At 58.0% G+C, this 12,716-nt stretch overlaps 2 protein-coding genes across 20 annotated transcripts in view; both read right to left on the bottom strand.

The window, feature by feature from the left end:
• The window catches only part of LOC132220812 (E3 ubiquitin-protein ligase TRIM38-like), a 45,335-nt gene that overhangs the window by 5,026 nt on the left and 27,593 nt on the right, over positions 1-12,716 (bottom strand). For 7 of the 19 annotated variants that reach the window (XM_059674433.1, XM_059674430.1, XM_059674431.1 and 4 more), the window contains 2 exons: positions 12,506-12,601; positions 258-488 (listed from right to left, as the gene is read on the bottom strand). The exons of 1 other annotated variant lie outside the window; for it this stretch is intronic. In XM_059674433.1, the coding sequence (XP_059530416.1) occupies positions 258-488; positions 12,506-12,601 (327 nt within the window). Of the gene's footprint in view, positions 1-257; positions 489-1,207; positions 1,304-3,044; positions 4,593-4,829; positions 5,001-5,562; positions 5,639-6,024; positions 6,454-10,484; positions 10,508-12,505; positions 12,602-12,716 lie in introns of those variants that run through there. 11 more of the 19 variants (XM_059674423.1, XM_059674427.1, XM_059674422.1 and 8 more) reach the window with 11 other exon arrangements.
• Positions 9,131-10,472, bottom strand: LOC132220822 (polyadenylate-binding protein-interacting protein 1-like). The gene is given in 2 exon segments (XM_059674457.1): positions 9,131-9,979; positions 10,289-10,472. Coding segments are annotated over 2 exon segments (912 nt in total). The 5' UTR covers positions 10,386-10,472; the 3' UTR covers positions 9,131-9,164.

Raw genomic sequence — 12,716 nt, 5'->3', positions numbered from 1 at the left:
CTCTCCCATCGACATTTCTCTCTCTGTCTCTCCCTCTCCCTTCCACTCTCTCTAAAACCAAAGGAACAATATCCTGGAATGAGGATTAACAAAATGACTAAATAAGAATAAAAGAAATCTCCCTTTGACTCCCCCACACTGATGTGCCACCGCAGAGACAGGCAGGCAGTCCTCTGTTCCCACCACCACCTCCCCCCAGACCCCCCAGAGGAGCTCAGGACCCGCCCCCGTGGCGTCCTCCCAGGGCACAGCCTCACCTGCAGCAGCTTCTGGGCGGAGCCCTGGCATCGCTCCTCCAGCTCCCGGATGTGGCTCTGGAGCTTGCGGCTCTGCTGGCCCAGGTCGGCCTCACTGTCCCTCAGTCTCTGCAGAGTGCGCTGTTCCTCACTCTCCAGTCTCCACAGGTACGACCTCTCCTCCTCCCTCAGGAAGCTGCGCAGGTTCTGGAATTCCGCCTGGATTTTCTGTCTCTGAGCCTCTACCTTCTCCTACAGTCAAGAGAGGACACTCAGTCCGCCCGGCGGGGCTCAGTGGTTGAGCATCCACCTGTGACCCAGGAGGTCACATTGGATTCCCGGTCAGGACACAGGCCCGGGTTGCGGGCTCCATCCCCAGTGGGGGACGTGCAGGAGGCAGCCGATCCATGATTCTCTCTCTTCCTGGATGTTTCTATCTCTCCCTTCCTCTCTGACATAAATACAAATATAAAATAAAGTAAAGAAGGTTGGAAAACCAGTGGGGACGGCTCTCGGGAAACAGGCATGTGATTCTGCAGCTCCGACAGGCACTGGCCTCCTGGCCATTTCCTGCTGGAAGGAGGTGGGGAGGGGATGAGTTCTCATCGATGTGGACAAGGAGGGCAATGACTTCTTCTCGGGGTTCCACCTGCTGCTCTGGTTCAGTGACACCATCACTGTGCTTCGCCTCATCAGACCCTACGCCTAAGCGCCAGGACAGACAGAGCATGACACCAAGAAATCCCTGTTCTTTTTCTGTTGTTGTCCTTAATCCTCAGTCCAGGATATTCTTTCCATTGATTGTTAGAGAGAGGGGAGTGGCAGGGAGGGAGGGTGGGGAGAGAGAGAGGAACGTCAATGTGAGAGAGACATGGACTGTTGCCTCCTGCACACGCCCATCTGGGTGGGGATTGCTCCTGAGCCCAGGGGGGTGCCCTCCAGTGGCCAAGGCGAGAGCCCCCCATTCTCACCTTCCACTGGGCCATCTGCTTCACCGTGAATGCTTTCTGGTTCGTGCATTCCTCTTCCAGTTTCCTCAGTTTCCTCACCGCTTCCTGGAGCTTTTCCTGGAAGAAGAAATGGAGTGACCCTTGCTGACCACATCTCCCTTCTCCCTCTGACGGGAAGAACCTGGATGTCAGGGCCCGGGGCTCTCTCTGTCCCTGTCACCCTGACCCTCCTCTCGGCTAATGGCCAGGATAGCCTGTGTGGGGACCTCGACTGAGCTGATGGAAGGCTCGGCGACACCTGTCTTTCCCTACACGCCTCTGCCCCCTGGCTGTGTGTTTGCCAGGGGCCCTCTCACAGGAGAGCCCTCTTTTTGCTCAGCACTCCTACATACCGTTAATATTTTTTATTTTTAAAAATCTATACTAATAAAAGGGTAATATGCAAATTGGTCACAATGCCCTCACAGTCACGACTGGACATGCTAATTAGTTGTGACCAGATATACTAATTAATCACAACCAGTATGCAAATTGACCATCACTCCAACACACAAGATGGCCTGCAGAGGAGGGCAGTTGTGGGGGACCAGGCCAGCAGGGGAGGGCAGTTGCAGGCGATTGGGCCAGCAGGGGAGGGCAGTTAGGGGTGAATGGGCTAGCAGGGGAACACGTAGGCATCAATCTGGCTGGCAGGGGAGTGGTTAGGGGGTGATCAGGCCGGCAGGCAGGCGAGATTGTGAGAGGAATGCCTGACTGCCCATTTAGGCCCCATCCCTGGAGCAGTCGGGCATCCCTCAAGGGTTCCCAGATTGGAGAGGATGCAGGCTGGGCTGAGGGAAACCCTGTCCCCAATGCACAGATTTCGTGCACTGGGCCTCTAGTATGCATATATTGTAATTATTTTCAGAGGGAGAGAGAGAAACATCATTGATGAGAGAGAATCATGGATCAGCTGCCTCCTGATCACCCTCTACTAGGGAGCTAGCCACAACCTGGACGTGTGCCCAACCAAGAATTCAACCGTGACCTCCTGGTTCGTAGGTTGACGCTCAACCTGAGCCACGCTGGCCAGGCCACATGGTTAGTGTTTAGGCTCCTTCAGGACTCACCTCTGGGGGGGCTCCCCGAGACCACCCGCACCTGGGTCCCCCTTCCCACCCCCCAGGCCATGGAGGCCGGGCAGTCCTTCCGCTGGTGCGTCTTCCCTACTGGACGGGAGGCCGCCCACGAGGTGGCTCCTGGTTCCTGTGCTTTCACTCCCACACGCGCCCCTGCAAACGGCGCGGTCTCATTACATTGACCCGAGAGGCAACTAAACGTGCAGGTGCGGCCCTGGCTGGTTAGGCTCAGAGGCTAGACTAGAGCCTCAGCCTTCGGACTGAACGGTATTGGGTTGATTCTGGTCCAAGGCATGAACCTCAGCTGCCGTTTCCCGGCCCCGGTCGCAGAACCTGCAGGAGGCAACCAATCCGTGTCTCTCTCAGATCAATGTTCTCTCTCTTCCCCGCCCTTCCACTGTCTCTAAAAATCAATGGAAAAATAGCCTCAGGTGAGGATTATCAAACAAAACAACACACCACGCATGTGTGCATTTGAGCGCATGAGTCGCTGGAGCTGGGACCAGTTCATCACGCAGCCGGGACCTGGATGAAGTCTGATCGTCCAGGGAAGGAGGGGCTGGACAGCCAGGGCTTGATTCAGGGAGGACCCACCCTCAACCTTCCCACCCCTCCAGGCCTTCACCCCCGCCGCCACCTCCCCGCTAGAATAAGGACATGAGGAAAGCTAGAATTCAGGGTCCCAACCTTGAGCTCCCGGCTGGTGATGGGGGTCTCTGGGCACAGGAGGGGGCACTCACTCTGTAGCCGGGGCCCACATCCTCCACGAGCACCGTGTTGTGGCCCTTGTGCCGCCCATCGCGCTCGCAGCGCCAGCAGATGAGCTGGCCCTCATCTTCGCAGAAGAGGTGCAGCCGCTCCCCATGCTCCTGGCAGGACAGCTCCTGCTCCCGCTCCTGCTGCTGCTCCTGCTCCCGGAGGGTGGCAATGAGGCTGCCCAGCTGCTTGTTGGGCCGCAGGCTGCCTCTCTGGAAGGGAGCCCGGCACTGGGGGCAGGAGAAGGTCTGCGTGTCCTGCTGGCTCTGAGGGAAGCAGAAGGTGCTCTGCTGACTCCCAGGGATGAAGGTGCTCTGCTGGCTCCCAGGGATGAAGGTGCTCTGCTGGCTCCCAGGGAAGGAGAAGGGGCTCTGCTGGCTCCCAGGGAAGGAGAAGGTGCTCTGCTGGCTCCCAAGGAAGGAGAAGGTGCTCTGCTGGCTGCGAGGGGAGGAGAAGGTGCTCTGCTGGCTCCCAGGGAAGGAGAAGGTGCTCTGCTGGCTCCCAGGGAAGGAGAAGGGGCTCTGCTGGCTCCCAGGGAAGGAGAAGGTGCTCTGCTGGCTGCGAGGGGAGGAGAAGGTGCTCTGCTGGCTCCCAGGGAAGGAGAAGGTGCTCTGCTGGCTCCGAGAGGAGGAGGAGCTCAGGCCCATGAAGCCCAGGAGACAGGCCTGGCAGTAGCTGTGGCCGCAGCTGATGCTCACAGGCTCGGCCATCAGGTGCAGGCAGATGGAGCAGGTGGCCTCCTCCCGCATCTTCTTGCTGGTGGAGGCCGACGCCATGCCTCTGCCGGAAGCTGCAATGCCTGACCCAGAGGCTCCCACAGCGGTGGCTGCACACCCACCCCGGCTTCCTGTGGGCGCCCGGCTGCCAGGCCCCACGGGCCTGGAGGTCTTATCTGGAGGGAAGAAAGGTCTGGAATGTGGACGCTGCAGAGAGTGCAGCTGTGCTGTGGACTCGGGTGGGGACCCCAATTCCATTCACTAAAATGAAACATAATTTAACATGCAGATGTAGCCTCACTGAGGATGTTTTTCCATTGATTTTTAGAGAGAGCGGTGGGGAGGGGGGAGACAGAGGGAGACACACACCCATGGGCTGCCTCCCACATGCACTCCGACCAGGGCCAGAGATGGAACCCGCAACCCAGGTACGTGCCCTTGACCGCATTCGAACCCAGGACCCTTCAGTCCACAGGCCAATGCTCTCTCCACTGAGCCACACTGGGTAGGACTGGTCACATTTCCATTGATTCATGGCCACCGGGGCTGCAGGAAGCCCCAGTAGAGACCATCCATCAGGGGGAAGCTGGTGTTGGAGCCCAGACACAGGCAGGGCGAGAGCGAGGCGGGATGCCCCAGGGACCCAGTGAGGGTCCGGGGGACTCTCCCACCTGAGGAACATGAGGAATAATCGGAATAACTGGTTCCAGGGCCGTTTCTTTGCAACTTAAGGAACGGGGTGGATCAGGAAGATTCCATTGAAGCAGAGACTGTGGACCAGCTGAGCCTCTGCACCCCCAGCCTTTCTCCCCAACTGCCCCCCACAGAGAACAGAGGCTGGAAAGCGGGCTCAGCAGTTAGAGCATCCACTACGCACTGACGTGTCCCAGGTTCCATTCCAGAGGTCTCTCTCTCTCTCTCTCTCTCTCTCTCTCTCTCTCTCTCTCTCTGGAAGAAACAATAGAAAAACATCTCCTCCAGGGAAACCCACCAGGATGAACCCGAGGTCAACACGGCACCTGAGACCCAGTGAGTCCCTCCAGCCTCCCTCACCTGAGAGGCGCCCGGCCGGCTGGCTCAGTGGTTTAACATCAGCCTTTGGACCAGGAGGTCAGGGTTCCATTCCCGGTCAGCGCACATGCCTGGCTTAGAGGCTCGATCCCCAGTGGGGGGCGTGCAGGAGAAACATCATCAATCTTCCTCTCTCTCCCTCTCCCTTCCTCTCTGAAGTCAATACAAACATTTTTTTAAATAAAGGACAGGCTGGGCTGGACAGAGGGGCGGGTCGTGGAGGCGCAGTCAGGTGACCTCTCTCCTCCAGCCAGGACTGTCTCCCAGGAGAAGTTCCAGGCACCTGCAACCCTGGGGGACAAGGGGAGGGGGAGCAAATGGGGAGACAAGACCCCAGGATCCTCCAGGGAGGACCCAGGAACCAGAGAGCCAAGGAGGGACCCTGGGACCCTGGCCCGGGGCTGCAGCTCCTGGGGAGCCAGGCCTGCCCTCCTGGGAGCGGAGGGAGGCGGGGCAGGTGGCAGATCGACCTTCCTGGGACCTGACAATGGAGGGAGCACAACCAGGAATCCCTGAGACCACTGAACCACACTTCCTCTAGAGCCAGGGCAGCCTCCGGAGCCACAGAGAGTTTCTGCTCAGAGTCCCTTCCTGGGCGGGTGATTTCCCGGGGACACACTCAGGTGCCCTGTGGCTGGGCTGTGTCCCCAGGATAGGACCTGCCCTCCAGGGGCCCCGGGGGCCTGTCCCGGACTCCACTCCCCCCCCCTCACACCCGGATCTCCTGAGGTTGGATCAGCTTGGACTTTGGTGGAAGCGAAAGCGGCCTCGGAGAAGGGCTGGGGGCCAGGGGCCTGGAGGGACAGGGACCAGAGGCCCTGGTGCAGTGATGGCGAACCTTTTGAGCTTGGTGTGCCAGCATTTTGAAAAACCCTAACTTAACTCTGGTGCAGTGTCACATATAGAAAATTTTTGATATTTGCAACCATAGGAAAACAAAGACTTATATTTTGACATTTATTTTATATATTTAAATGCCATTTAACAAAGAAAAATCAACCTCAAAAAATGAGTTCTTGTGTCACCTCTGACACGCGTGTCATAGGTTTGCCATCACTCCCCTGGTGTCTGAAACACACCCCTGCCTGCCGCCCGGGCCCCCCACCGCACCCCCTCCTGTCCACACACCAGGTGTCATCACCCCCCCTGCGAGACCCGCCCGCACCCTCCCCAGTACCTGGGCAAACACTGAGGCCACACGCTGGCTGGAAGGAGTTGCTTGGAAAAGCTGTTAGATCAGAGCAAGCCCAGGATCAGATACCTGCAGACCTGTGATGAGATAACGGCCCCTCCCTGGAATTTCTAACAGATCAGCGGGCCAGACACAGACACCGGCTTCTTCCTGAATCCACAGCGACCCCCACACAGATACTGACTCCTTCCTGAATGCCCTGCCGACCCCTGTGGCGGAAACTTCCTCAGTTCACGTCCCTGCCCTTCACCCAACTGCAGTATAGAAAAGGCGCCCCCCTCCCTGTTGCCGTGAATCCAGGAGCCCTCTCTTTGGGGATCCTGGGTCGCCTGGGGACGCAGAATAAAACCCTTCCTTTTCTGATAGACTCGACCCTCTTTATTTCCTACGCCACCTCCTGAGCCACCTAAGCTAACAAAAGCTCCTTCCCAAGTCCTGGGCGGGACCCAAGCAGAAACGAAACTGCCCGCGGTGGGGGGTGGGGCGCTGCTGGGTTTGGGGAGGAAACCAGGAAATGGCCCTAAGGGTTTGCACGTGGCTGGACTGGGCCTGGCAGGGCGGGAGAGGTGGGAAGAAGTCCTTCTTCTGCAGCCACAGGAAAGGGGCCAAGTCCTCAGGGGCCTGGGCTCTGGGCCAGCAGGAGCGTCTCAGGTCCGGGAGGGGCTCAGCCCACAGGCCCGACTGCAGCTCTTCCTGCCGTGGCCTCCGACCAACCCCCTCGGGGTGCATCAGCTTCTGGGCGGATGTTATTGTATTTTTTGCTATTTTTTAGGTCCCTATGCTCTCATCACTGCTCTGAAGGGGGCGGTGGAAAGGGCAGGTGACCTCCGCCCTCATTCTCACCCTCAGGGTAGCTCTGCAGGGTCAGACACTGGTCAGCATCACCACCAGTCAGGACTCAGCTGGGAGCCGGGAGCCACGGGAGGCCCCAGCCACAGAGGGGGCGGCACTGAGAGCAAAAGGACTGCAGGGCCCAGCCCGTGTGTCAGGGGCTGAGTGTGAACCCACCTACAAGCCAAGAGCTCACAGTTCCATTCCCGATCACAGGCCCGGGTTGAGGGCGTGCCACACGGGTGTAGGGGGCTGAGCCCAGGGGTTCATCAGCAGCCTGCTCCCCGCACAGGGCTCCCCGGCCCCTCCCCCCCCAGGGCTCCCCGGCCCCTCCCCCCACAGGGCTCCCCGGCCCCTTCCAGGCCTTGGGCTCCCTTGTGAGGACCCCTGAGAGGAGGAGGGAAGCTGGGGCTCCACTGACTCTGCTGCCTTCTTGCCAGGACCGCAGGGCAGAGGGCCTGGACCTCACCCTGAGGCCACAGTCCCCGCCATGAGGTGAAGGTTCGCCCCTGAGAGCTCTGGGTGTGGGTCCCTGGCAGACGGGGCTGGAGAGAAGGCAGACAGGGAAGATGACATGGGTTCACCCAGCCCCGCTCACCCGAGGGTGAGACGTCCCCTTTCCCACCCTGGAGCCAGGGCCCGAGGCCGCCTGGTGACCCCGTGCCCATGGGGGTGGCAGCTGCCGGGGGTCCAGGTGACAGCCCCCTCCCAGGCCCGGGAACAGCGGGTGATCTGGGTGCGGGGTCAGCAGGGCCAGGTCACTCGGCTCCTTATGTGACAGCCCCGAGCGTGACCGTTATCGGCGGGGCCCGCGCTGACTCAGCACACGGATGTGGACGCACAGACAGGGTGCCGTGTGCCGAGGCCGCACCTACATACAGCACTTTCTTCTGGCAATTTGATGCAACAAATTGTTCTTATTCGTCCTAAGCAAACTCAGTCAGAGGCACAAATTGCACGAATTTTTAAAGGTAAAAAACAGAGAGTGTGGACATGCCGGCTGGCACACCCAGAATAGGCAGTGAGGAGGCAGACAGAGATGTGAGCTGGGAGCCAGCTGGTGTGGCTCAGTGGTTGAGCACTGACCTATGAATCAGGAGGTCAGGGTTTGATTCAGGTCAGGGTTCGATTCCTGGTCAGGGCACAGGCCTGGATTGCGGGCTTGGCCCCCAGGGTGGGGCCTGCAGGAGGCAGCTGGTCAGTGATTCTCCCTCACAATTTTCTTCCACTTCCCTGACGGCGCTTCTTAAATGAATCTACGTATGAAACTGATCCCAGTGCCGAGTGTGCCCGCGGGTGAGGGTGGGCCTGGGCTCTCACATTTCTATGTGTCTGTGTGTGTCTGTACATATACATACAAATACATACATGTCTACACAGGCACCATAGAAAAATGCACATGTGTATATTCACATGTAAAGGCTATACGTGCCGGGGTTTTTATTTATCTTTTTGTTTAGTTTTATAATTTTTTTAAAATCTTGTTTATTTTTTAAAATATATTTTTTATTGACTTCAGAGAGGAAGGGAGAGGGAGAGAAAGAGATAAACATTAATGATGAGAGAGAATCATTGATCAGCTGCCTCCTGCAGGGCCCTACACTGGGGATGGAGCCCGCAATCCGGGCCTGTGCCCTGACCTGGAATCGAACCCCGACCTCCTGGTTCATAGGTCGATGCTCAACCACTGAGTCACACCGGCCTGGCTTCCAATGATTTTTTAGAGAGTGGGAGGGAGGGGGAGAGACAGAGAGACACACACACCGATTGGTAGAGGGACCTGCCCTTGGAATGGAACCTGGGACCTTCCGTCCACAAGCCGACCCTCTCTCCACAGAGCCAAACCAGGCAGGGAAACAGTTTACTTTATTTTAGTTTATTTTTTAAGTTCTAGCGAATAGAGGCTATTGTGGCAGAGCGTGTCACACACGACTGAAGGTGCGGACATTAGTGACATCTCTCTGCGTCCTCCATAGGGAACAAGTGTGACAGGTTTCCTGCGTCCGGTTCCCACCATCACCTGCACGGCTTCCTCACTCTGACCCGGGGATGTTTAACCCGACGGCTTCTGCTGACGCTCTGGTTCCAAACAAAACTGTGCATAAGCTTCTGGGTCCACCTCATCGTCAATATCATCCAAGTACGGTCACCACCCCGGACACACCTGCTCCATTTTCTTCACAATCTGGAAAGAGTCTTCTCTTTCAATTCACTCTTTTTTGTTTTTAATAAATCTTTATTGTTGAAAGTATCACATGTGTCCTCCCCTCCCCCCCACCCCTCCCGCCCTCAGGTCACTCCTGAGATGAATCCTGGTCACCGGGATCAGCTGCAGGGAGAGGAGCACCATCCGCTGGACCCAATGGCGGTTCCGTCACAAACAGTCGGGATCATTCTCAGGTGCTGCTTCTCTCGGATGCTGAGGTGACAGGGACTCTCCCCCAGTCACTTGACCGGAGCTTTATAAGCTTCAAGAGCATCAGCCTCACATCAACACTGCAGGGCGCTTCCAGGGCAACATTCTCAATCGTCTGGATAACCTCGTCCATGTCCGTCCTTCCCTTTCCCTTCCAGGCATCTTCCAAGGCGGGCCCTGTCAGCTTCAGGAATTTTACTGCACAAATTAGGTTATCGTCCACAGGGTGAGAAAGGAGGGCATCCAACAACCCCCGGAGAAATTCTGTTTGAGCCTGTCCATGTGCCCCTTCGATCTCCAGCGGAAGATAAAGTTCTCCCATAAAGAGCACGAACCCGTGGAATCGTTTCCGAGCTGCTTCATCCCCCTTGGCAGCTTGACCTCTAGGCTCATAATCAGCCTGACATCTTTGAAGGAGCACATCGTAGAAGCTGCCCCTCTGTGAGCGAATGGTCAGGTGACGGGACAGGTAACCACACAGGCGAGCTCCCCCGCTGCGGAACCTAGGCACGGACGTGGCCTGTTGATAGATGAGGTCCACCAGTTCTTGCAAAGCCTCGTCCGTGGTGACCCGGCCACTCAGGGTCTCTGCAAACTGCTCCATGTCAGTTTCACAACTGCCAGGCTGCTCTGTCAGATGGTCCAAGAAATCCCAAACAAATACAGACAGAGGGAGCTCATCCTCGCAGGGACCTGGAAATTAGAAGAACCTCAAGGGTAGAATTCAGGGCGCTGGCAGACAGCGTCCTGGGGTCTCGTTTGTTTCAAGAATGTCCCCTTGGAGGGAGGGGAAGGGGCGGCTGGAGGCGGGCTCTGCTCCCAACACAGTGTCTTTAGAGAAGACCAGCCTGTGCTCTGGAGTCTGAGCCTTGTTTCAGACCAGCGATGGGAGCTCAGGGCTGTGACCATAAAGTAGAAGCGCTCCCATTTGTCCCCGATACCCATGGGGTGGAGGTTGCACTGATCTCGGTCCCCTGGGCGCTTAGCATCGCCCTCACCTACCTTGACGGATCTTCAACCTGTTCCTCAGCTCAAAGCAGACCTCGAGGACCTGGCACTCAGTCTCAATCTCCAAAGACAGGGCCTCTGGCGTCTCCATCCGCACAGCCTGGCTCCTGGGGGAGCAGAGGCCAGAGCTGCTCAGGGGGCACCCCGCGGCTCCGCACCCCACTCCCCTCTTCCATTCTTCAGCACTCACCTGCTCAGGGCGCCCTCCACGTCCTGCGGGAAACAAAGGCACAGGTGAGTGTGGGAACACCATGCTGATGGGGCTGCTGCTCCCTCCCAGAGGCACAGGGCAGGCCCGGCCTTGGGTTCGGATGGGATGGGGCTTACACCCTGGTCGGTAGGGCACCTGGATGACTCTGAAAAGCAATCCTGTTCTTTTAAATCTTAGGACACACACACTTATGGGAACAGAGGGTGCGTTTCTTACATGTGAACAGGGGCTAAGTTTTCGTTCCAAGCCCTATGCGAAGTGACTGGGGGGGTGACTGAGCTGTGAGCCCAGCGAGCAGAACCCATGAGCAGGGTCAGGCCCACCCACCAGGAGCCAAAACACCATCTGACCAACAGCATCTCATCGCCTGGGGACTGAGGACAAGAGCTGACGGCTGAGACCCCCAGGGCTGCACACAGCACCCAGCCCCTTCCCCTTTGTAGTCCTGTCCCTGCACCTGCTGGGAAACAGGGCTCCATGCTTGTAAGCGCCCTGCCTACTGGGTGGGCCGCCTTCTCAGTAAACAAATGCCTTATGGGACTCATCCCTGCCTTTGTGACTGGACACAGCCACAGGCAGCTGAGCCCACCCCGGGGTTTCCGGGTAACAGATGGACACCCCGGGCAACAATCCCCACTCTGGTCTCTGGACGATCAGCACAGCAGGACACCTCTCAGCCTCTGACCTGGCGCCTCCTTGCTGAGGTTCTGGGGACCCGGCAGCTGCTTAGGCGGGTGGGGAGCCCCACACGCTCCCTCTGGCCTCACCTCCCTCAGAGGGCACCAGCCAGAGGCCCCCTGTCACAAAGCCTCTCGGCGGTGGGTGGGTGCCCGGCGCCCAGACTGGGCCCTGAGGTGGCGGCCACAGTGACCCGGGGGGGGCGGAGCAGCCATGAGACATGGTCACCCTGAGGGGCGCCCTCCACTTCCACCAGCCGGACCTGGGACCCACAGCTGGGAGGTGGGGGGAGGTCCACCTTCCTGAGGCTGGAAGGAGGCCATTCAGGCCAGGCTCACCCATCACTCATGGGGCGGCCCACCTGGTCCCCGCCATCACCTGACCTTCAGGATCCTGTGCCCCTGGACACAGGCACGTGGGAGCGGAAGCCATCCCCTGAGCCTGTTCCGGGAGCGTCTATAGGGTTAAGCCTCAGACTGACCTGTTGGCAAAGCCACAAACAAGTCCCAGCTTAGAGGGCACAGCCCTGTTAGCATAACTAGGCTTGACCTTATGACCTCCCTAGATCTTATCTGGGAAGCAAATGGGCTGTGGGAAGTGCAGCAAGTGCTGCCAAAACAAGTGAAACTCACAAGAACAGTGTAACTATGGTGACCACTACCTTGTTTACCTCTGGCTATAGAATAAAGGCTCAGCTTGCCTCTGGATCTCTCTCTGTGGCCTCAGCCAGGCACAGGAGGTCCACCTAGACCAGCTTATTCTCTCTGTCTGTCTTTTCTACATCCTTCGCCGCCCCCTCTCAAGCTCACCGAACCCTTGGTTGAGCTGGCTCCGCACAAAGGAACCCACCCCTCTACCTGCAGGGGGATTTGTTCTTGATCCTCACCAGAGGATAATTTTCCGTTGATTTTTAGAGAGAGTGGAAGAGAGGGAGAGACAGAGAGAAACATCGATGTGAGAGAAACACACCGATTGCCTCCTGCACGAGCCCTGACAAGGACCTGGGCCAGGGAGGAGGTACGTGCCCTTGACCGGAATTGAACCTGGGACTCCTCAGTCCACAGGCCGACGCTCTATCCACTGAGGCAAACCAGTTCGGCCCTGTTCTTTTTCTGTTGTCGTTAATCCTCAGTCCAGGATATTCTCTCCATTGATTGTTAGAGAGAGGGGAGTGGCAGGGAGGGAGGGTGGGGAGAGAGAGGAACATCAATGTGAGAGAGACATGGACTGTTGCTTCCTGCACACACCCATCTGGGTGGGGACTGCACCTGAGCCCAGGGGGGTGCCCTCCAGCGGCCAAGGCGAGAGCCCCCCATTCTCACCTTCCACTGGGCCATCTGCTTCGCCGTGAAAGCTTTCTGGTTCGTGCATTCCTCTTCCAGTTGCCTCAGTTTCCTCACCGCTTCCTGGAGCTTTTCCTGGAGGAAGAAATGGAGTGACCCTTGCTGACCACATCTCCCTTCTCCCTGACGGGAAGAACCTGGATGTCAGGGCCTGGGGCTCTCTCTGTCCCTGTCACCCTGACCCTCCTCT

The sequence above is a fragment of the Myotis daubentonii genome, chromosome 18 (assembly GCF_963259705.1).
Source record: "Myotis daubentonii chromosome 18, mMyoDau2.1, whole genome shotgun sequence".
In the NCBI taxonomy this organism is placed as follows: domain Eukaryota; kingdom Metazoa; phylum Chordata; class Mammalia; order Chiroptera; family Vespertilionidae; genus Myotis; species Myotis daubentonii.
This window is presented reverse-complemented; position numbering and strand designations above follow the sequence as displayed.